General features: G+C 43.2%; 1 protein-coding gene across 1 annotated transcript in view; it reads left to right on the top strand.

Annotated features, from left to right (window-relative positions):
- The window catches only part of LOC132824511 (zinc finger protein 420-like), a 53,771-nt gene that overhangs the window by 14,014 nt on the left and 14,782 nt on the right, over positions 1–24,975 (top strand). The window contains exons 5-10 of the mRNA XM_060839110.1: positions 535–806; positions 1,850–1,930; positions 3,396–3,992; positions 7,896–8,024; positions 18,915–19,496; positions 23,070–23,216. Coding sequence (XP_060695093.1) covers positions 535–806; positions 1,850–1,930; positions 3,396–3,992; positions 7,896–8,024; positions 18,915–19,496; positions 23,070–23,216 — 1,808 coding nt within the window. The remainder of the gene's footprint in view (positions 1–534; positions 807–1,849; positions 1,931–3,395; positions 3,993–7,895; positions 8,025–18,914; positions 19,497–23,069; positions 23,217–24,975) is intronic.

Here is a 24,975-nt window from a genome sequence, read left to right as displayed (position 1 = left end):
TGCCTGTCTACTTTGAGCTTGCACACTCAGTAGTTTGATAGGACAGTTGTTACGAGGAAGGTGGGTGAAGCCTCATACCAAAGGAAGCTTTTAACTTGATTCCTGTGTGCCTGTTGAGGTCAAGGGATTGTGTCAGCTGCAGTTTGTGATTCTTCAGTGGTAATATTTTGATCCTAACCAGGCCAGTGTGTATGCTGTTCTTGGATCTCATCATACTTGATACGTTATTCAGGTGCTGTTATAGCTCCAGTGACAAAAACTAGTTTTGCACCATGAAATCACTGATGTTTTCCTGGTGTTCCACACTCGATTGTTCTCTTATTTTCCTGCTGCAAAGGAATACTCAAGATCTTAAGACCTTCCTTACTAAATTATTGGTCTCATTATTTGTTGATTGAGTAAACATCATCAAAAAGAGTATGGCACTCATGCAAAGATAGAAGATAGAACATGTAGAATGTTGTTCTGATGACCCGAGGAATGATTGACTGGTAATCTGTGTGTAATGAGAAAATTCTGTACTTGATGATGCAGGTTTGTGAATCTTGCTAAGACCCCAGGAGAGACAAATCTGATCCTTTCCCAATTTAGTGGAAAGCTCTATTACAAAGTGTGTCGCTCAATTGAACCCGCACATGAACTGTTCATCTGGCACGGGGATGAAGAAGTAAACACACCTTGGCATAAAAGCACACCAACCGGAGGGAAAACCAGCAATATTTTTGCATACAACAACGTTGAGTCGCCCCAGGCATGTTCAGTGCAACAGAAACAAAGAATAAAAACAGAAGAAGAGCCAGACCCAGGTGAGTGGAAAATGTTGCTTTTGTCTCCTCTCCTGTTCAGAATTTTCTCAATTTCAAAAGTACATTCGCTGACCTTTGAGCACTCAGTGCAGTGAATTGCCTGCTCAGATTGTCTCACTTTGTGACCTCAAAACTTTTCAGTTGTTTATAACCTCTCGTAATTTAAGCTTACTCCGCAACGCGAAACGCTGAACCCTGTATCTCTCTCCGTGTCAACCGCCATTGCCCCATGGGTACTTCTATATTCCCCTAGTGCTCAGAACATGCAATAGTCCACGTGTACAACACTTTGTAAGGCACAAATACCTGCTCTTTATATTTACTGCCAGGACTTGACAATTAAAATTCAGTACCTTAGTTGCTTTTACTAGAATTAAAAACTATTGCTCACAAACCCATAGACTTAATATGTTGGATCTCTTCGGATCTGCATGGTCACATATTCTTTTGGCTCTTTGATGTTATACTAATTAGTCTGTACTTATCTAAATTAAATTACATTTCTGTCTACATTGCAGCTAGTTACTTTAAAAGTCAAAATTCTTGTCAATCTGGGTGCATTGTTCCTCATTAACTCTCCTTTGTTGATATAATGGCAGTTAGAGAGAACAAATTGAACATATCCAGAAAATAATCAATGAGAAAATTAGGAAAATGTTAGTAGCATTATACATAGAATTCATAGATGGAGATGGATCGTTTGCCATGGTTCATGAGACACTGGGACCAGCTTTGAGGAAAGAAGGAACAGAACTGTTGCTGCAGCAGAGGCTGGGTCAGTAAGCACGCTCAACGTTGAGACAGGCAGATTTTCAATGTGTAAGGAAATTGAGGGCCATGGGAAAAGGCAGGAAAGCGGAATTGAGGATTGTCAGATTAGCCATGATCTCACTAGCAGCGTAGATTCGATGGGCTGAATGGCCTACTTTCACTTCCCTTTCTTATGGTCTTTGTTTGTATCTTTGTTTTTGTATTACTGTTCTATTTTTATTTGCTAATGTTTAAATTTCTCGGCTTCACCAAACCATTTTGTCCTGCCCCAGCTGAAGAGGAGCCGTACTACAGGAATGCTGCAGAAATTCAATCACACTATAATTCTGACCAGATGAAGACACCCCTGCAAGGTAGGAGACCTGCCCATCGTTTTAAATAGTTGTTATGAGTGACAGTTTAAGAAACAGAGTAAATCTCCACAGTTTTCAATTCTGAAATGTATAACAACCTGAACTCTGATTCAGAACATCTTGAAATGGCAACAAACTGGTGAAAATTACAGTAATGGTGACCTGAAAACTGTATGTGAATATTATTCAGTGGTTATTTTATTTTTGTTTGCCAAAGAATATTTCAGTTGTGCAATTTTAATAACAGATATAAAGCATGTGGCTATGTTTTCTTTGAAGATGTTAAACTCAGGTGACCATCTGCTGCTTCAGCAGAGGTGAATGTCCATGTGGGTGTAATGTTTCTGATGAAGGTATTTCACCGCTGTGCTCGAGTGTGCAGGTGCTGCCATAGGAAGAAGAAACATTTATCTGTAATATGTTAGATGTAAAATATTCTGAATTTATGACCTCTCAAGACCAATTCAGTTACAATGGACCCCTCAATGGCGATCAACTCTTTGAAACTGAGCTTTATTCTCAGAACTTATGTCCTGATGATCGTCTTTTTCTTGATTCAATAATATATGACCACTGTTATAACATTAGCTTTTCTTTTGCTTGGAAGAACAAACACACTAAAACTGCTAATATTTCAATGAATCTTGCAAAGATTAACATGATTCAAAATCTTGATTTTATAAATAATAGTGGCTCACATTTTGTTGTCCACAGACAGCTTGGGTAAGGAAAAGACCAAACGTCCCCCTGCCAGTCCTGTCCCACCCCACCGGGCAACTGCCAGTCTTGCCTCACCCCTGCCGGGCACCTGCCAGTCTTGTCCCACCCCACTGGGCACCTGCCAATCTTGCCCCACCCCACCGGGCAACTGCCAGTCTTGCCTCACCCCCACCGGGCACCTGTCAGTCCCAGCCCACACCTATTGGGCACCTGCCAGTCATGCCTCACCCCCACCAGGTACCTGCCAACCTGCCCCACCCCCACTGGACACCTGCCGGACCCGGCCCACCCCCACTGGGCACCTGCCTTTCAGAGCATGGTGTTATATTTGATGAGTTATTAATGAGATGAGTAAATCCAGATTGGACAATTTTGGTCTTGTGTTGAGCTCCACATTCATCTGATAGTTCCTTTCTTTCCAACTCCACAAGGTTTGAAAATTCAATCTCACTTTTGTACGTTGTACCAGTAACACAGGTTCTGCTCGTAAGTGTACATTTTTGTTGCTCATATGTACAATTGTTAGTGCAGCACAGGATCTAATCTGTTGTGTGACACTTGGTGACTGATTGAGATAAGCATCTAGCCCATTGTTGTGTATAGCTTCGACTTTAACACTGTTCGTCAGTGACTAGTATGTTTCATCAAATTCAAAGGACCCTCACAGCCCATCAGAGATTTCCTAACATTCCATGAAACCCATCCGTGGATCTTTGAACTTTTCTCTTTTTTTATTGTAAAACAGATTCGGTTACTGATGTTCAACCAAAAACTGAACTTTCCGATCCTCAAAATGTTTGGCTTGAGAATGATTGTCGAGTTGACGAAGGAGGCACTTTACCTGGTGATAGTTTGGTCAATGGTTTACAACAGCTAGACAGTAATCTCTCCCAAGATGAACCATGCACCTTTGAGCACCTGTTGAACTTGGAGAGCACCAAAGCACAAATTAGACTCGGTGATAAGAATAGAAGGACGTTGAATCCCAGCTCACCGATCTGTAACAAAGAGAAGCGTTTTAGCTGTGAATATTGTGAAAGGAGATTTATTCGTAAAGAGCATTTAACGATGCACCTCCGCACACACACGGGTGAGAAGCCCTTTGCATGCGAGGAGTGTGGAAGGGCATTTGCGGAGAAATGGAACCTCAAGGAACATCGCCGAACCCACACCGGCGTACGCCCTTACCCCTGCCGCTTTTGTGGCAAAGCATTTTACCGCAGCTCCCATCTGAAGGTGCATCTCCGTCGTCACACTGGAGAGAAACCCTATAAATGTGACAAATGCCATCAGACATTTGTAGATTCATCGTCTCTTCAGAAGCACAGGCGGTTCCCTTCAGGTAAGATGTTGCATTTCGAGCATTGTTTCAAATGAAGAAGTATTTCACTCAGCAGAAGTGAAGGGACATCTTCTGTGACTACTAACACGTCTATGGAAGTCTCTTCTTTTTTAGTTTTGCACTTTAATACTAATTCGGTAGTATTTAACCTGGATTCAAACACTGATTATTTAATGATTAATTATGTAATGAAAAGACTTTTCACATGCAATTGAACTTATTGCAGGCACTTGATCATCATTTCTTGCGAGGTCTGAGACCCACTAACGTCTAAGACTAATTGCAATCCTTTACTTCTCAGAATGCCAAGAAGATTGTATAACCTTGAATGAAGGCTCAACAGGGTTGCAAAAAAAACCTCAACTTCCGTCCCTGTCAATAACTTTACAAACAGTGTGTTCATGTTTTATAACATGATATGTCACAACTCAATCATTACCATCAAGCCAGGGGATCAACCCTGGTTCAATGGAGAGTGCAGGAGGATGAGGTATACCTGAAGGATGAGGTGTCAAACTATCAGACAGGGCTACTTGCACGCCAAACAGCTGATGCAGCAAGTGATAGACAGAGCTAAGTGATCCCACAACCAACGGATCAGATCTAAGCTCTGCAGTCCTGCCACATCCAGTCATCAATGGTAGTGGACAATTAAACATAGGAAGAAGAGACTCCACAATTTTCCCCATCCGCAATGATGGGAGAGCCCAGCACATCAGTGCAAAAGATAAGATTCGCAGCAATCTTCAGGCAGAAGGGCCAAATGGATGATCCATTTTGGCCGCCTCCAGTGATCCACAGCATCACAGCAGCTTTCAGCCAAATTGATTCACTCCACGTGAGATCAAGCAACAATTGGAGCCACTGGATGCTGCAAAGTATTGGCCCCTCGCAACATTCCGACAATAATACCGAAGGTTTGAGCTCCAGAACTTACTGCTCCCCTATAAAATGTTGTCCCAGTACAGTTACAACAGTGGCATCTACCCAATAATGTGGAAAATTGCTCAGATACGTCCTTTAAACAAAACACAGGATACAGCTAACCCAGCCAGTTACTGCCCCATCAGTCTACTCTTGAGCATCAGTAAAGTGATGGAAGGTGTCATCAACTGTGCTATCAAGCAGCACCTGCTCAGCAATAACCTGCTCAGTGACGCCCAGTTTGTGTTTCAACAGGGCCACTCAGCTCCTGATCTTGGTTGAACATGGACAAAAAAGCTGAATTCCAGAGAGGACGGGAGAGTGACAGCCCTTGACCTCAAAGCTGCACTCTACAGAGTGTGGCATCAAGGAACCTTAACAAAACTGAAATCAATGAGTATTAGGAGGCAAACTCTCCAGTGGTTGGAGTCTTCCTGGCACATAAGAAGATGGTGGTTGTTGTTGTTGTTGTTGTTGGTCAGTTATCTCAGTTCCAAGACATCCCTGCAGGAGTTCCTCAAAATAGTGTCCTAGGCCCAACCATCTTCAGCCGCTTCATCAATGCCCATTCCCTTGATCAGAAGGTCAGAAGTGGAGATGTTTGCTGATGATTGTATAATGTTCAGCAGCACTCAAGACTCCTCAGAAACTGAGGCACTCCATGTTCAAATACAAGAAGATCTGGACATTATCCAGCCTTGGGCTGACAAGTGGCGAGTAACATTCACGCCACACAAATGCCAGGCAATGACCATCTCTAATAAGAGACAATGTAACTGTCAGTCCTTGACATTCATTGGTGTTAACATCACTGATGGACACCCTGGTCCATACATTCTCCACACCCCCTCCGGTGAAGCAGTGATTTGCCTGTACTTCATCCCATCTCGTCTGCTGCATTTGCTGTTCACAATGTGGTCTCCTCTACGTTAGGAGAGAAAAGACAGACTGGGTGACTAGTTTGAAAAACACCTGCGTTCTGTCTGTAAAACTGACCAGATCTTCCAGTTGTCTGACACTTCAATACCCCACCATGTTCCCACGCTAACATCTGTGTCCTGGACTTGCTGCAGTGTTCCAGTGAAGCTCAGTGCAAACTGTTAAGAACAGCATCTCGTTTTCCACTTGGGGACCTTGCACCCTCTCAGATGCAACACTGAGCTCAATAATCTTAGAGCTTGATACCACCCTTCCATGTCTCTTTACCCATCCCACTGTGTCATGGGCTGCTTTTAGCACAGCTAACCCATTATCACCCACTCTCATGTCACATTACATGGTTTGTTTCAGCACAGGCCACTCATTGTCAGCTCCCCTTAGCTCTCAGTATCACTTATTCATCTCCTCTTCTGACCTGGCTAGCCAACCATAATACTGATGTGTACCTAAGCCTTCCATATCTTTCTCTCTCACTGTCTGGGCTCCATCTTCAACTGTCCTCCTCTCGCCACCAAACTCAATTTTGACTTCATCATAAATACCACTTTCTCCCAGCTGCTATCAGAGTCACTGATCAAAGTTAACTGAACCCGAAATGTTAATTTTGTTTTCTCTCCACAGATACTACCAGACCTGCTGAGTTTCTCCAGCGATTTCTCTTTTTGTCTCTGATTTACAGCAGCCGCATATCTTTGTTGTTATTTAATCAACTAAGCATTACTGAGTAAGCAATTAGTTGCTCAAAATCATAGAAAATATATTGCCCCCTTAATGACTGAAAATCCCATGCCTCAGTCATGCTTATCTGCACATTTTCTGGGATACTGCAGTCCTTACAGGAGCCAGTTCAATATCAGCCCAGGTATCACAGGGTGTGGTTCAGTCATTTGACCAAACCATAACATTGCGTGACTGTCAAAGGCCCTTCTCTCACTTTCCAAAGCAGTCCTGAATTGTGACCAGCAGTGAGCTGATCTGTAACAATTCCTTCAACATGAATCTTCCAGATCTTTGGAATTCCAGGGAATACAATTCTTCAACCAGAAACCATTCTGCTTGGTCGTCCACAGAAAAGCAGTAAACTTTCTGATCTGACCAATGACTTGCAGTCTTTGAGATCTCCCACCATCCTAGCTCTCCCTTGTGCCCCCATCTCCCTTTGCCCCTCTCACTCCACCTTCTTTTCCCATGGCGTGTCTGTTGCCCAATTTCCCCTAGTCCCTCTCTCTCTTCTCTCTATCCCTTTTTCTCTTCTCTCTCTTCTCTCTATCCTTTTCTCTCTTCTCTCTCTCTCTCTCCTCTCTTTCCCTCTCTCTCTTCTATCTCATTCTCCTCCCCTCCTCTCTTCACCAGCCCCCCATTTCCCAACTCTTCTGTCTCTCTTGCTGTATTCCAAAAACCCGCCTCCCAGTTTCCCCATCTCATTCTCTGCCTCATTGCTCTCTCTCTTGCCTCCCCTCTCTCTCCCTTTTCTTTCTTTTTCTCCCTCTCTCATCCCTTTTCTTTCCCCTTTCCCACTCCCACCCCTTCTCTCTTATCCCTTGAATCTCTCTCCTCTCTCTCTCTCTCTCTCTCGCTCTCTCTGAGCCTTTTTCACTTTCTGCCCAAACGACAGTTCTGAAGCAGAAACTCTGTGCATGGTTAGTCCAGCTGCTCCTGCAGGTAGTGCTCTCTTGGTTACCGAGGGCCCCTTCTCCCTGTGGTTACCAGGCAGCTCAGGCAGGAGAATTCAAAACAGATCCCAGACTCTGCTCCCTGCTCTGTTATATCTGGAGTTAAAGAGACATTCCTAAAACAACATCATCTTATTAAACCTACATTCATAACATTTGTGTCACAGCTCGCTGGCATATTAATCTCCTGGAACTGATTTTAGGAAACGTGGTTCATTATCTTGCTTCTTGTATGGCCATCTGAGCCATTGCAGCTCAGAGGGAAAATACAATTGCAGTGTTGTTAACTCTTACTTGGTCGATGTTTGGTGTATGGTGTGTCGTTGTGAATGTGATGCACCAGTAATTCAGCTTTTGTGTTTTTCAGTGTGCTGTAAACTTGAGAATGCAATATTCGTGCATATAGAGGGGGTGGAAACAATGGAACAACACGTGCAAGACAGTTGTGATGAAGCTAGCATCGAAAACAGGCAATTCAACTCATCAGGAAATAAAGGTAATGGCCTTATGGTAAATCTGAAAAATTTGACAGCTGAACAGTGATTCCATGCTTTGCTAAACCTTTATGTTAATGGATTTAAGTAATGGTCTCACTGACAACCTTATAAATTCGATATGCCCTGAGGTACCCACTTTTCCCTTCTCCCGTGAACCTATGGTTCAGTTCTGTACATGTGGACGTTTGTTTTGACAGGGCAACCAAGTGGCTTATTTTCTTATTACATCACCCTAGATAACTCTCAAATTTATCTGACATTGACAATTTCAGTTGAGTGCAGTGAATAGCAATTAGCAATAATCCTTTCTTCATCTCTTCTTAGGAGACTAGATGAAATTCCCTACAGTGTGGGAACAAGCCCAACCAGTCCACACTGGCCCTCTGAAAACTAACCCACCCAGACCCACTTCCCTCTGACTAATGCAACGAACACTTCGGGCAATTTAGCATGGCCAGTTCACCTGACCTCCACATCTTTGGACTGTGGGAGGAAATTGGAGCACTCAGACATTGGGAGAATGTGCAAACTCCACACAGACAGTTGCCTGAGGCTGGAATCGAACCTGGGTCCCTGGTGCTGTGAGGCAGCAGTGCTAACCACTAAGCCACCGTGCCACCCCAGACATTGGGGTCTTTGTGGTTTCTCAATATCACGCTAGCTTACAGATCACTTACAGTGTGGAAACAGGCCCTTCGGCCCAACAAGTCCACACTGACCCGCTGACGCGAACCCACCCAGACCCATTCCCCTAACACTACGAGCAATTTACTGTGGCCAATTCACCTAACCTGTTAGAGGAAACTGGAGCACCCGGAGAAAACCCACGCAGACGCAGGGAGAATGTGCAAACTCCACACAGAGAGCCTGAGGCGGGAATTGAACTCGGGTCTCTGGCGCTGTGAGGCAGCAGTGCTAACCACTGTGCTACTGTGCCGCTAGCTGAGCTCATCATTATCACCACAGGCCTTTCCTCTGACCTCATACTCCTAAGATCAACATTGTGTTACACATTAGGGATTGTATACACTTATAAAGTTATAGATTCATACAACATGGAAACAGATTTGTCAGTCCAGCTTGGCCATGCTGACCAGGCATTCCAATCTGACCTAGTCCCATTTCCCAGCACTTGGCCCATATCCCTCTAAACCCTTCCTATTCATATACCCATCCAGATGCCTTTTAAATGTTGTAATTGTACCAGCCTCCACCACTTCCTCTGGCAGCTCATCCCACACACGTACCACCCTCTGTGGGAAGAAGTTGCCCCTTAGGTCTCTTTTATATCTTTCCCCTCTCATCTTAAACCTATGCCCTCTAGCTTTGGATTCCCCTATCCAAGGAAAAAGACCTTGGCCTTTCAACCTAACCTGTAGGGCCCTGGGGAGTATTGCTGAACAAGGAGACCTAGGGGTGCTGGTGCATTGAAAGTGGAGTCACAGGTAGACAGGGTCGAAGAAGGCTTTTGGCACGCTTGCCTCATTGGTCAAAGCATTTGATGACAGGAGTTGGTACGTCATACTGCAGCTGTACAGGACATTGGTGAGGCCACGTTTAGAACGTTACACACACTGGTCAGGGATGTCGTCCTAATGTTGATTTTTCGGAGGCTGCTTCATGCTGGTCAAAGTGATGTGATGAGCTGGAAACGATGTTGCTATACTTGAGAGGGGCGAGAAAAGATTTGTAAGGATGTTGCCGGGACTGGAGGGTTTGAGTTATGGGGAGGGGCTAAATAGGTTAGGGCTTTGACTCCTGGTGTGTCAGAGGCTGAGAGGTGACCTTATAGAAATTTATAAAATCTGATCAAAAGCAGAGCAGGTGTGCAAACAGATGCAACACAATGGAAACTCAAAACTTACAGATCATGTGAAGATGAGAAACAAGGCTGTGGTTAAATTTAAGTGAAACAAATTATGTACGTATTTATGATGATGAAGGATAATGCTCAAACTGTCTGTTGAGTCATTTCATGGTAAAATACTATCTATTTTTCAGTGGTCATGCCATCTTGTTGCCCTATTCTGTTACAGTGATTACTGAACTGCTGCCTTTCTAAAACAAACAGCAGTTTGGTCATTAACAATATGGTCTCCATTTTTCTTCTTTCAAAAATATGTCACAGATGTTGGAAGCTGGCTGTGGGGATTTAATTCTTAATTATATAACAAACAGATGTAAGTAAGCTTGGAATGTGATCAACCTAATGTTATTTGGACATTAAGAATAAACTGCAGACAAACATATTGGATTTTTAAGGGGCTTCACAGGCTAAGTGCTGAGAGGATGTTCCCCCTCCTGGGAGAGTCTCGGACCAGAGGATAAAGGGGTGCCGTTTTAAGATTGAGATGAGGAGGAATTTTTTCTCTCAATAGGCTGAGTGTCTTTGGAACTCTTTGCCACAGAAAGCTGTGGGGCAGGGTCCTTGTGTACATTTAAGGCTGTGGTAGGTTCTTGTTCAGTCAAGGATTTCAGGGGAAAGGACAGGAAAGTGGACATTGAGGAATGTCAGATTAGCCATGATCTTATTGAATGACAGGGCAGGCTCGAGAAGCCAAGCAGCCTACTCCCGTTCCTATTTTTATGGTCTTTTTGAAGGAATGGAGTGTTGTCTTCATGTTGACTTTTCAGAGGCTGCTTCATGCAGGTCAAAGTGATGTGATGAGCTAGCAATGACTTAGAAATAAAGAAAGCTGCAAACACTGGTCAACCAATTTCACACTTGAAGATCTCCTTGCCCCCGTTCCACTTTTGCCTTTCTTCTTCTGGATGGGCCTTCGGAGGAGTTCTGTTGCTCATAGTTGCCTTCAAAATCATAACCTATCCTTTCTTCAGGTAAGTATCACCTCGTGTGTTCATTTCACAACTTTGTATTTATCTAAAGTCCCTGCACATCTTTTAACCAGAAGGGAATTGAAGCCATTTAGAGCTGAGATGAGAAATTTCTTCACTCAGAGAGTTGTGAGCCTGTGGAATTCTCTGTCACAAAAAGTGGTTGAGGCCAAAACATTGAATGTTTTCAAGAAGGAGTTAGTGGGCGGCACGGTGGCACAGCAGTTAGCACTGCTGCCTCACAGCGCCTGAGACCCGGGTTCAATTCCCGACTCAGGCGACAGACTGTGTGGAGTTTGCACGTTCTCCCCGTGTCTGCGTGGGTTTCCTCCGGGTGCTCCGGTTTCCTCCCACAGTCCAAAGATGTGTGGGTCAGGTGACTTGACCATGCTAAATTGCCCGTAGTGTTAGGTAAGGGGTAAATGTAGGGGTATGGGTGGGTTGCGCTTCGGAGGGTCGGTGTGGACTTGTTGGGCTGAAGGGCCTGTTTCCACACTGTAAGTAATCCAATCCAAAGGAGTTACTTGGGCTAAAGGCATCAAGGGGTATGGGGAGTAACAGGAACAGGAGACTGAAATGTATGATCAGCCATCATCATATTGAATCGTGGAGCAGATTCAAAGGGCTGAATGGCCTACTCCTATTTACTGAGTCTCTTAACTGGTAGACTGAGGTCCACAGACTTAGTTGGCTCCCCTCACTGTCGCTTGTGGTCCCAAGGTGAAGCATTTCGATGCCAGATCATAGAACATAGAAACATACAGCGTAGTACAGGTACTTCGGTCCTCGATGTTGCGCCGATCCTAGCCCACTATCCTCCATATGCCTATCCAATGCCCTTTAAATGCCCATAAAGAGGGAGAGTCCACCACTGCTACTGGCAGGGCATGCCATGCACTCACGACTCGCTGAGTAAAGAATCTACCCCTAACATCTGTCCTATACCTACCACCCCTTAATTTAAAGCTATACCCCCTCGTAATAGCTGACTGCATACGTGGAAAAAAGTTCTCATGGTCAACCCTATCTAAACCCCTAATCATCTTGTACACCTCTATCAAGTCACCCCTAAACATTCTTTTCTCCAATGAAAACAGCCCCAAGTGCCTCAGCCTTTCCTCATATGATCTTCCTACCATACAGGCAACATCCTGGTAAACTTCATTACGATATGAGCTAACACAGTCAGGATGAGAGGTTGGGTAGGTTTGTGGGCAGAGTGTGAAGGGAGCACGAGCTGGGTCTTGTGGACAAGAAGGGCACGTGATGAGATCAAAACCAGAGGTAGAAGCAGGATCAGACCTTAAAGAGGGAAGATCCTGAGAACAGGCAAGGAGTTGGGACAAGGACAAGGAGTTTGATAAAGGGCTGGAAGGATTGTCTCGATTCATGTGACAAAATCTGAAGTCCTTGTGTGTATTGTCAGGGATGAGGGTGAAAACAGCAAGCCACGTGCATATAAGGAGATGGATATGCTGGTAAAAAAGTTATCATTACAGTGTGGGATGATCATGGAGTGGTTGTCATCCTGTTTCAAGATAATTTATGCAATGATAATTAATTGCAATTTATCTTTGCAATGATAATTAATTGCAATTTATCTTTTACTAATTTGAATCTTTTTCCTTATCCTACTCTTGCATTTCAGTTTGAATTAATTAACCAAGTCCCATAGCATTTTCAATCATTCCTGCAAACCGGACCCCTGTGCAAATTATGAGACCAGCTGTCTTAAGTATCGTGCCTTGAATCCTTGATATATAAATCTCTTCAAAGTTGTGAAATGTAATGGACAGTGAAGAAGGTTATCTAAGATTACAAAGAGGTCTCTATCAAAAGGCATGGCAGATGGAGTTTAATTTAGATAAATGCAAGGTGTTGTATTTTGGTAAAACAAAGGACAGGGCTTCTCCAGTTAATGGCAGGGCCCTGGCTAGTGATGTAGAACAGCGAGACTGAGGGGTTCAGAGACTGGATTCTTGGAAAATTGTTCTGCAGGTACAGAAAACATTTAGCATGCTAACTTTCATTGCTCAGACCACTGAGTATAGGAGTTGGAACGTCATATTGAAGTTGTACTGGACATTGATGAGACTTCTGTCCTATATGCATTTTCTGGTTGTCCTATTATTGGAAAGATATTATTAAACTGGAGAGCTTTAAAAAAACATTAGCCAGGATGTTGTAGGAATTGGAGGGTTTGAGTTACGAGGAAAGGCTGGATAGGCTGAGACCTGTTTTGTTGGATCATAGGAGGTTGGGGGGGGTGACCCTACAGAGGTGTATAGAATCATGAGTGGCATAGATAAGGCGAATGGCAAACGTCTTTTCCCTAAAGCTGGGAAGTTCATACCTAGGGAGCATATTTTTTAAGGTGAGAGGAGAAAGATTTAAAAGGGAGATAACTTTTTCATACAGCAGATAGTTTGGATGTGGAATGAACTGCCAGAAAAAGTGTTGGGTGCAGATAGAGTTAAAACATTTAGAAGACATTTGGATAAGTACATGAATAGAAAAGGTTTGCAGGGATATGGGCCAGGAGCAGGCAGGTGGGACGAGTTTTGTTTGGGAACATGGTCGATATGGACTGGTTGGACCAGGGTCTGTACTGTATGACTCTATAAATATTTCAAAGTTAAAAATCAGGTTATAGTGGAAGCACACTAACTTTCGGAGCGATGCTCCTTCAGCAGGTGAGCATCGCTCCAAAAGCTAGTGCTTCCAATTAAACCTGTTGGACTATAACCTGGTGTTGTGTGCACTCCAGTCCAACATCGGCATCTCCAAATCATAAATATTTCAAGGTTTTTAAGCGCACAGATGCCATCTACTGGCCATGGTATGTACAGTCTTCACTTTCTGACCTGAAGTGTTTTCCTGCCAGGTGACCACAATCATTATCTTAAAATTACATCCTTCTTTTTGTCATACTTGTATAATTTTTTTCTTGAACTTCGCATATCACCACAAGTTGAATAAATTGATGGAGACTGTTTCCTAACCTGTATTGTGGCTATTTTGAACAGCCGCAAGATAAAAGTGAATCAAACTGGCAGCATCACGGGAGGTGATGACATGGTAATGTCACTGGTCTGGTAATCTAGAACCAATCCAGGCTAATATTCTGGTCTCGTAATCTAGAACTAATCCAGGCTAATATTCTGGTCTCATAATCTAGAACTAATCCAGGCTAATATTCTGGGACATGGGTTTGAATCCCACCATGGCAAATGATAAAGTTTGAATTCAACAAAATATGCAATAAAGAGCTGACCTATTGTCGACTGTGTAACCGCTAAACACCTATCTGTTTGCTTCACCAATATCCGTGAGGGAAGGAAATCTGCCATCTTTACCCAGTCTCCAGATTCACAATAGTGTGGTTGACTCTTAACTGCCCTCTGGACAGTTAGGGATGGACAATACATGCTCACCCACTGATGCCCATTTCCCATGAACAAATAAAAAAAAAATCTGTCAACAGAGAGAGTTTCTGTTTCTAGTCCAGTATGATTTGACTCTTCGTAGAATCCCTCCAGTGTAGAAACAGGCCATTTGGCCCAACCAGTCCACACCGACCTGCCAAAGAGTTTTCCACCCAGACCCATTCCACTACCATACATTTCCCCTGACTAATGCACCTAACCTAAGCATCCCTGAACAGTATAGGCAATTTAGCGTGTCTGGTTCACCTAACCTGCACATCTTTGGATCGTGGGAGGAAACCAGAGCACCTGGAGGAAACCCACGCAGACACAGAGAGAATGTGCAAACCCCACACAGTCACCCAGGCTGGGATCAAACCTGGGTCCATGGTGCTGTGAGGCAGCAGTGCTAACCACTGAGCCACCATGCCACCTATTTGTTAATTCCCTGTTTCTGACTTCACAAATGCTGTCAGACCTGCTGAGTTTCTCCAGCACTTTCTGTTTGTGTTAATATAATACAAAAGCAATGGTCTGTCTTTAGTGAGAACCACCTGGCACACCTGGTGTTGGCTTAATGTTTCTATTCAGTGCTAAGGTGATGAAAGCAATATATTGCCTTGTGTACACTTCACATAAATGGTAGAAACTATAAGGGAGGTATGAAAGTGTCATTTGATATTTCAAAGTTTTCCTTGTATAGTATACTCTATTGTATCCTCAATGAATTCTTTCTGTTGGAGGAGATGAATTACAACTAATAAACATGCAACAAGATAAATTTATAATTCGTTCTTGCTGTTGCTTTATTGTTGCACAAGAGGTGATTGAAATCAAAGCTTTTCTTTAAAAACACATCCATTCATAGTATGTGGGTGTGACTGGCTGAGTGACCATTTATTCCCCATCCCTAGGTGCCCTTGAGAAAATGTTGAGCTGTGGACCATGTGCTGTAGATACACCCAAAGGGAAGAGGCTGTCAGGAGGGAGTTCCATGATGTCGACACAACACTGAAACATGTCGTATACTAATTCCAGCCATTTTCAATTATTTATAAGTTCAATACTTAAGTCAAGCGCAATATTATTTTTGACATTGATGCATTTAGCTTCTGGAAGAGTTTGAGCTGATGATAGCATGCCGTTCTTTAAGTTCGTAACCACAGATTGGCCAGGGCACTTGTGCGTTGGAGATTGTGTTTGGTTTTCAGCTGCAATCATTGGTCAGTTTTCTTGTCCTGCTAACAATAACAGTGGGACCAAAGTGTTTTGGGAATAAAAACTGCTTAGAAAATGCTTTGTTTAAAAATTCAAGTTAGACAATATGGAATGGAGGCAGGTAACGTGAGGTGAAGGACAAATCATTAAATTTGTACAGACTGCACCGACTGCAGGAAGAGAAAGAACCAGATTTTGAAAAGCTGGGCAAGAGGTCGTTGTCATTTGGCAGTGGAGACTCAGAAATAGACAGAGATTTACAAAATTAAAGGAACAAGAGACCACAAAATATGAGCAGAGCTAGAGGATAAGAACTGAGTGTAAATACATTAGCTCTGTCATTCAGTATGCTCACGTTCGAGAACAGTAAATACCCAGTTTTAGCTGTGAATTTGAAAGTTTGTGCATTTCTTCACAGGAAGTGGGTGAGGATGGCAGAGTCATCTTGAGAGCGATACTTCTGCAATGTCTGTGGTTTGAAAGAATTGCATATTTAGGTGGTCTAGCCGCAGAATGGAGGGAGGTAGGATATTACAATGCCAAGCATTCCTCTACACTGCTGGTTTGCAAGTCAAAGACAGCAAACCCAGGAAGGAGTCACAGTTGTGTACGTGTTTCCTGCTGATTGTCCTTCAGTATTGTCGCGGCCCATTTGGGAAATGGTACATGACCGAGGAAGTGGCAAACCGAAAAACAGAAGGAATAGCATATTTGTTTAAGAGAATGTGAAGGGTGCAGTGATGTCAAATCACTGATGAAGCAAACCATTTGACATCTTCCCTGGTATTCACCAGTACATAGCAGCAGAAGAACTAGGAGCAGGAGTAGGTCATTCAGCACCTCAAGCCTGCTCCAGTTATTCTCCTGTCTTCTGGGACCTCTCCTGTGACTGAAGAAGATAACTGGAGCATAACAAAGAACAATACAGCATGGGAACAGGCCCTTCAGCCCACCAAGATTATGCTGACACATGATGCCTTTCTAAACTAAAATCCTATTGCTTCTTTGTGGTCAATGTCCCTTTGTTCCTTCTCCAGTCATGTATCTGTCAAGATGTCTCTTAAACCTTGCTATTGTATCTGCCTCCACTGCTACACATAACAACAAAATCCAGGCACTTTAAAAAAACAAGCTGCCTCTCACCTCCTTTAAACTTTATCCCTTTTATCTTAGATCTATGGTCCCATGGAGTTGACATTTGTTTTTCTCGGAGTTGACGTTTTATGGGGGGAAAGATTCCAGTTAGAGAGGGATGTAAAAGAGATGGGGGACTTGCTGATAAGGGAGAATATCGCAGCTGTACTGAGGGAGGACACCTTGGAGTTCTCATTCAGCAAGGCCATACTGATAGATCTCAGGAATAGGAAAGATGTAATCACTTTGGGATTGTATTACAGGCTACCCAATAGCCATAGGTGATGGAGGAACAGACAGGTAAGGAAAGTTTACATTCTACAGGATGGAAAATTGTTATTGTTGTGGGTGATTTTAACTTTGCCCATGTTGACTGGGACTCCCTTAGTGCCAGGACTTGTTTGGGGGGGGAGAAATTTTTGGGTGAGTTCAGAGCAGTTATTTGAAAAGCATTAAGGTAGGCATGTCTCCAGGACCGGATGGGATTTATCCCAGAATACTGAGGGAGGTGAGGGTGGTCATTGCTAGGGCCTTGTTTGAAATCTTTGTATCATCTTTAGTCACAGGAGAGGTATTGGAAGACTGGGGAATAACCAGTGTTGTTTCTTTGTTTAAGAAAGGAACAGGGATAATCCAGGATATTATAGACATGTGAGCTTATATCAATGGTTGGGAAATTATTGGAGAAGATTCTTACAGATAGGATTTATTCACATTTTTTTAAAAATGGACTTATTAGCGATAAGCAGCATAGCTTTGTGTGGGGAAGGTTGTATCTTAGAAACTTGATTGAGTTTTTTGAGGTACTGACAAAGATGAATAATGAGGGCACGGTGGTAGATGTCTGTGTGCACTTTAGCAAGGCCTTTGATACTGATCCGGGTAGCAGGCTGATGCAAAAGCTGATGTCACATGGAGTTAACGGTGAGCTGCTCAGATGGAGTCAGAACTGGCTTAGTCATAGAAGACAGTAGCAGTGGAAGGATGTTTTTCAGATTGTAGATCTATGGCCAGTGGTGTTCCGCATGGATCAGCGAATGATAGAATCCCTCGTTAAAAGAAAGACATGTAATAACAGTGCCATTTAACCTGATGGGATCGGGATTATGTTATAGCCTGTACAGGTAAGGAAAGTTTACATTCCACAAAAAATGGTCTAAATTCTTCAATTGCGTTATAGCCAATTCGGGTTTAAGAAACACACATTATAGTAGAGTTGACTGTATCGACCAATAAGTCTTACATTAGTGGTAGGGACATCGTTGAAGGACGACCCAGCAGAAACCCATGCAGACAGGGGGAGAATGTGCACACTCCACACAGGCAGTCACCCGAGGTTGGTATCGAACCCAGGTACCTGGCAATGTGAGGCAGCAGTGCTAATCACTGCGCCATCTTGCAGCCCTTTAACTGGGACTGTACTATGATGTGTGATATACAATATAGGTAGCCTGATGCAAAGACCGGGAAAGCTGTGATGGTGAGGAGGTTTGCCAGAGAACACAGTAGCATATAGATAGGCTGGAGATTTGGGCAGAGAAAGAGAAGGTGTAATTTAGGCAAGGTGGTGCTTTTTGAGAGATCTAATACAGGAGGGGAGTATGCAGTAAATGACAGAACTCTTAGTAGCATCAACATTTAAAAGCATCTTGACATTCAGATCTACCATTCCTGAAAGTGAGAACACAAGTGGTTAAGAAGGCAAGTGACATGCTTGCCTTCATTGGTCAGGGCATAGAGTGTAAAAAATGACTACAACTCATGTTGCAGTTGTATGGAACTTTAGTTAAGCCACGTTTGGCATATTGTGTACAGTTTTGGTTGCCCTGCTACCAGAAGGATGTGGAGGATTTGGAGAGGATTGAGAAATGGTTTACCAGGATGAAACATGAACATGGCCTGCTTTTCGATATTGACATGCCCTTGGATATTAGCATCGACTCACCATCCAACATGTCCTTCTCCCTCTCCTTTGTGAATAACAATGCAAGGTACCTCCCCGAATCCTCCTAACCGTTAAATCCACTAATGTTTAAAATATGTCTATCTCCTCCTCAAGTTTATTCAGTGTCCCAGCACCACCACACTCTGGGGAGTGAATTCCACAGATTTTGAGAAGTAATTTGTCCTCTTTTCTGTTTTAAATCTGTTACCCCTTAACCAAAAACTGGGACCGACTGTTTTAAACTATCCCAATTTAAGAATAACTAATTTTTTAATTTAGTTCACTGCTACATTTGGGATTATCAATTACTTTTTGTTTATTTTTGTTCCCAGGTTCAGTTAATGGAGTTCTTCCAGGTAATAGATGCTGTGAACTTCCAAACTCTCAGCTTGAACCTGAAAGGTGGAGTATACCTGGTGATAGTTTGGTCAATGGTTTACAACAGCTAGACAGTAATCTCTCCCAAGATGAACCATGCACCTTTGAGCACCTGTTGAACTTGGAGAGCACCAAAGCACAAATTAGACTCGGTGATAAGAATAGAAGGACGTTGAATCCCAGCTCACCGATCTGTAACAAAGAGAAGCGTTTTAGCTGTGAATATTGTGAAAGGAGATTTATTCGTAAAGAGCATTTAACGATGCACCTCCGCACACACACGGGTGAGAAGCCCTTTGCATGCGAGGAGTGTGGAAGGGCATTTGCGGAGAAATGGAACCTCAAGGAACATCGCCGAACCCACACCGGCGTACGCCCTTACCCCTGCCGCTTTTGTGGCAAAGCATTTTACCGCAGCTCCCATCTGAAGGTGCATCTCCGTCGTCACACTGGAGAGAAACCCTATAAATGTGACAAATGCCATCAGACCTTTGTAGATTCATCGTCTCTTCAGAAGCACAGGCGGTTCCCTTCAGGTAAGATGTTGCATTTCGAGCATTGTTTCAAATTAAGTCCGTAAGACCATAAGATGTAAGAGCAGAAGTAAGCCTTTCAGCCTCTCATCTCTGTTCTGCCATTCAATGAGATCACGGCTGATTTCACATCCTCAACTGCATTTTCCTGTCTTTTCCTCATAAATTTGATTCTCTTACTGATTAAAAACCTATCTATCTCAAACACCTTCTGCCACTGCTAATGTTTTGAAATGTAGCAATCATCAAGTCTAATCGTTATATTTCTGCAAGTTGTTTGAAGGCTTGGCAAAGTTAAATAAAAATGTGTTTAGTTTATTGATAAAGGAGAGTTTCAGGGGTTTTTTTTGACCAAGCGACAGTCAGATACCCATTTGGAACAAATCCATTTCTAGTTATCATCTGGTCTTTGTCATGCAGTAGTACAGCTGAGCTCACTGGGTTACTTCAGAGGGGATTTCAATTATGTAGGTCAGACAAGGAAAGCTCACTTCACTGACCATTATTACTGAACAAGTTAAGTTTTAGAGTAATCTGCATACTTTCCTGGTTAATTTGTTTTTAGTCCACGTTGACTTCAAATTAAAAAAAACCCTGTGGTGGAATTTGAGCTCTTAAAGTAACTTCTCTGATAGGGAGGGTCACAGTTCTAACTGATTCTTTTCTCAGAATGTGCCTGGCCTGTGGCCAATGCTTATAGTTCGGTCCTAGCTGCTTGGAGAAAGTGAGGACTGTAGATGCTGGAGGTCAGAATCGAGAGTGAGGTGCTGGTAAGGCACAGCAGGAAAATCAGCGTTTCAGGCATTAGCTCTTCATCAGAAATCAACTCATTCCTCATGAAGGGCTTACGCCCGAAACATCAATTCTCCTGCTCCTTGGATGCTGCCTGACCGGCTGTGCTTTTCCAGCACCACACTCACGACTCCGAGCTGCTTGACTGGTCACTAACCTTAAGGCTATCATCCCCAGCAAGTGGAAGAGTCAAAAATTGAAACCAAAAAGAACAGAGCGTTTGGTTCTGCAAGACTGTTTTTTCCCTTCAGCACTCCAGCTTCCACTATACAACTGCTCATGATGACTTAAATCACAGCTAGCTGTTGTCAGAAAGCATAAACACGGGACCATGTCACTCCACTTGACAGTGCAAGACATTGATTGGAATTCTGATCCTTGATATGTCACTCCTGAGCATCCAGAATACTCACCATTTCACCCAGTGGCTGATCATGTTGAGCTCACACACACTGCGAGTATAGGCCATGAGCTAAAATCATTGGCAAAATTACTCGCATTTAAGTATCTTCTTTCATAGATACATAGAAAATAGGAGCACTAGTAAGCCACTTGGCCCATCCTGCTTGTTCCACCATTTATGGGTGGGTTACGCTTCGGCGGGTCGGTGTGGACTCGTTGGGCCGAAGGGCCTGTTTCCACACTGTAAGTAATCTAATCTAATCTAACATAACTGTGACTGATCTTCTATCTCAACACCATACACCCATTTTTTCTCTCTATACCTTCACCTTCCAGAAATACATTTCTCCTTTAGACTCAGTGACTTGGCCTCCACAGCTCTCTGTGGGAGACTGTTCCACAGGATCACCACCATCTGACTGAAGAAATGCCTACTCATCTCAGTCCAAAATGTGGAGATGCTGGTGTTGGACTGGAGTGGACAAAATCGGAAGACATGCAACACCAGGTTATAGGTCAACAGCTTTATTTGAAATCACAAGCCTTTGTCAGGTGAACATAGAAAAATACAGCACAGTACAGGCCCTTTGGCCCTCGATGTTGCACCGACCCAAGCCCACCTAACCTAAACTAGCCCACTATCCTCCATATGCCTATCCAATGCCCGTTTAAATGCCCATTAAGAGGAAGAGTCCACCACTGCTACTGGCTGGGCATTCCATGAACTCACGACTCGCTGAGTAAAGAATCTACCCCTAACATCTGTCCTATACCTACCTCCCCTTAATTTAAAGCTATGCCCCCTCTTAATGGCTGACTCCATACGTGGAAAAAGGTTCTCATGGTCAACCCTATCTAAACTCCTAATCATCTTGTACACCTCTATCAAGTCACCTCTAAACCTTCTTTTCTCCAATGAGAACAGCCCCAAGTGCCTCAACCTTTCCTCATACGATCTTCCTACCATACCAAGCAACATCCTGGTAAACCTCTGCACCCGTTCCAGTGCCTCCACACCCTTCTTATAGTATGGCGACCAAATCTGCACACAATACTCCAGATGTGGCCACACCAGAGTCTTATACAACTGCAACATGACCTCAGGACTTCGGAACTCAATTCCTCTACCAATAAAGCTGAAAATGTGTTGCTGGAAAAACGCAGCAGGTCAGACAGCATCCAAGGAGCAGGAGAATCGACTTTCGGGCATGAGCCCTTCTTCAGGAATTCTTGAAGAAAGGCTCATGCCCGAAACGTCGATTTTCCTGCTCCTTGGATGCTGTCTGACCTGCTGCGCTTTTCCAGCAACACATTTTCAGCTCTGATCTCCAGCATCTGCAATCCTCACTTTCTCCTCTACCAATAAAAGCCAGTACACCATATGCCTTCTTCACGGCACTATTTACCTGGGTGGCAACTTTGAGAGATCTGTGTACATGGACACCAAGATCCCTCTGCTCATTCACACTACCAAGTATCCGACCATTAGCCCAGTGAAGTAGAGAGAGGTGCACGGGCACAGAATATATACACAGACAGACACTGGCAAGATAATTCCAGGTAGTTAAGAATGTCAACAAGCAGTGTGAGTAGTGGCACCAGGCTAAACAGAATATTTTATTAAACCTGGTGCCACTCTACTCACATTGTTTGTATTTATGTGTTGACATTCTTAATTACCTGGAATTACCTTGTCATTGTCTGTCTGTGTATATATTGTGTGCATGTGTGCCTCTCTCTACATATCAGGAGACCATGTCCTGGAACATCCCTGCATCCAATCCAGCCAGCCCTGTCAGAATTGTATAACATTAAGTGTGATCTCCTCTCATTCCTCGAAACTTCAGTGAATGCAGCCAATTCACTCAATCTCTTGCCTTCCCAGGGATTGGGAACATTCATTGCACTCCCTCTATGGCAGGTATATCTTTTCTTAAGGAAGGAGACCAAAACTGCACACAATACTCCAGGCCTTAGGGTGCAACACAGCAACTAAGTAGATCTGAAGCGTAATCTCTGTTGTAAGAGAGATTACATATTTTACATAATTACAAGTGTATATATTTTGAGTGTTGTTCTGATTAAAAGTTATTATTTCTCATTCCAGGGTGCAGGTTGTTTATGCTATTAAAGTATTTTAAGTGTACTGTGTCGTAGAGTCATACAACACAGAAACAGACCCTTCAGTCCAACCAGTCAATGCCAGCCATGTTCCCAAACCAAACTAGTCCCACCTGCCTGGGCTTGACCCATATCACACCTGTGCATGAAACCACACTGATAAGTTCAATTCCTGTTCAACTCAATTAACTTTTGAGAGTCATCTGTTTATACCATGCTTGTAGCTTCTAATGCTTAACTTGCTTTTATTATGTTAATTAGCTTGCTGGAAAGCTGACCAGGTGGAATCAACAACAACACACCTAATTACGCCAATGAATGAACTCGGTCAAAATTATAATGCAAATGCCAGTGGAGATTTGCAGTTTATCCAAGGCAATAACATGGAAAACCAAAAGCTTTGCAGAGGTAACAGTGTAATCTTTCAAAAAAAACGCTGTAGATATTAGTAATAGGAGGTTCCCAATGATGTTATCAAAGTCTTGGGATATAAAGCTGGATATGAATCTTTGAAATCGGGAGGGAATAAAATGTTGGCATGGGCAAAAATATTTTCCTTGACTTTTCAGAGGCAGTTTTCTACATGAGTTGCTTAGTAAACCATTGCCATGGGTAGTTAAGAGTCGACCACATTGCTGTGGGTCTGGAGTCACGTATAGGCCAGACCAGGTAGGGACAGCCGATCTCCTTCCCGAAAGGGCAATACTGAACCAAAGGTACAAGAACAGAAGTTGCTGGAAAAGCTCAGCAAATCTGGCAGCATCTGTGAAGAGAAGTCAAAGTTAACGTTTTGGGTCTAGTGACCTTCCTCAGTTATGAGGATGGGTCACGGGACTCAAAACATTAAGTTTGATTTCTCTTCACAGCTTCTGTTTTTGTTTTTGATTTTACAGCATACGCAGTTATTTCAGTTTTTATTTAGTGAACCAAAGGTTTTTTACAACAATTTGTATTGTTAATGTTCACTTCCATCAACTCTCTTATGTGTCTCTACCTAGATCCCTGCACTGATTAAAAGTTAGTTCAGTGGTGCAGCTTAGATGTAGTTTCATAGTCGCAATCACGTGAGATCAGCTTTTAATTCCAGATTTATTTGTTAACTGAGTTTAAATTCCATCTGTCCGTAGAGCAATAGTTGGATCTCATTTTCAAGGCCAATAATATTACCACTGTGACGCCATCCCAAGGAGAATGATGCCTGTAGTGCCAGGTCCTTCAAAAGAAATAAAGAGCTTGTGCTTTTACAGCATTTCTCATGGCATCAGGTCATCTCAAAACACTTTACCGCTCAAATAGAAACATGAATAATGATCAGATGAAAGTGGAGTTAATGTGCAGCATCTCTAACACCCAAAGTTTTAGAGTCTTTTTAAAATACATGCCTCCTCGTGTGATTTAGAGGTTAAATTAGAACCATAGAACTGGAGGAGGTTCATCACAAGTGGATAGTCGTAGAGGTGTATAGCATGGAATCAGACTGTCCATGCTGACCAGATATCCCAACCTAATCTAGTCCCATTTGCCAGCATTTGGCCATATTCCTCTAATCCTTTCCTATTCATGTAGCCATCCAGATGACTTTTAAATGTTATGATTACATTATTTTACAAATCCATGTTCACATGCAATCATATGTAGAATCCATAGAATAGAATCCCTACAGTGTGGAAACAGCCCTTTGGCCCAACAAGTCCACACTGACCCTCTGAAGAGTAATCCACCCAGATCCATTACCCTACCCTATTATCCTATATTTACCTACACATCGCTGAACACTATGGACAATTTAGCATGGCCAGTTCACCTGACCTGCACATCTTTGGACTGTGGGAGGAAACCCACGCAGACACAGGGAGAATGTGCAAACTCCATACACAGGCTGGAATCGAACCTGGTTCCCTGGCGCTGTGAGGCAGCGGTGCTAACCACTGAACCACCGTGCGGCTGCATGTGATCGTTTAATTTCAAAGCAAGTGCTTTAATTTGATTAGAAAAACATTTGAGCGTGTCACACATTAGGAACAATTATGTTACGGTTGTCTAGCTAGTTTTATCTTGCATCAGCTGTAAACACCAGACCACAGTAGTTCACGCCCCAATATCTGTCTGTAACCTATGTCCAGTGTGTAGGTATTGCTGGCAGGCTGAGCAGCAACTGCCCCTTCCC

This window comes from Hemiscyllium ocellatum, chromosome 18 (assembly GCF_020745735.1).
Source record: "Hemiscyllium ocellatum isolate sHemOce1 chromosome 18, sHemOce1.pat.X.cur, whole genome shotgun sequence".
Lineage (NCBI taxonomy): Eukaryota > Metazoa > Chordata > Chondrichthyes > Orectolobiformes > Hemiscylliidae > Hemiscyllium > Hemiscyllium ocellatum.
The sequence above is the reverse complement of the archived record's forward strand: the minus strand, read 5'-3'. Positions and strand labels throughout refer to the sequence as shown.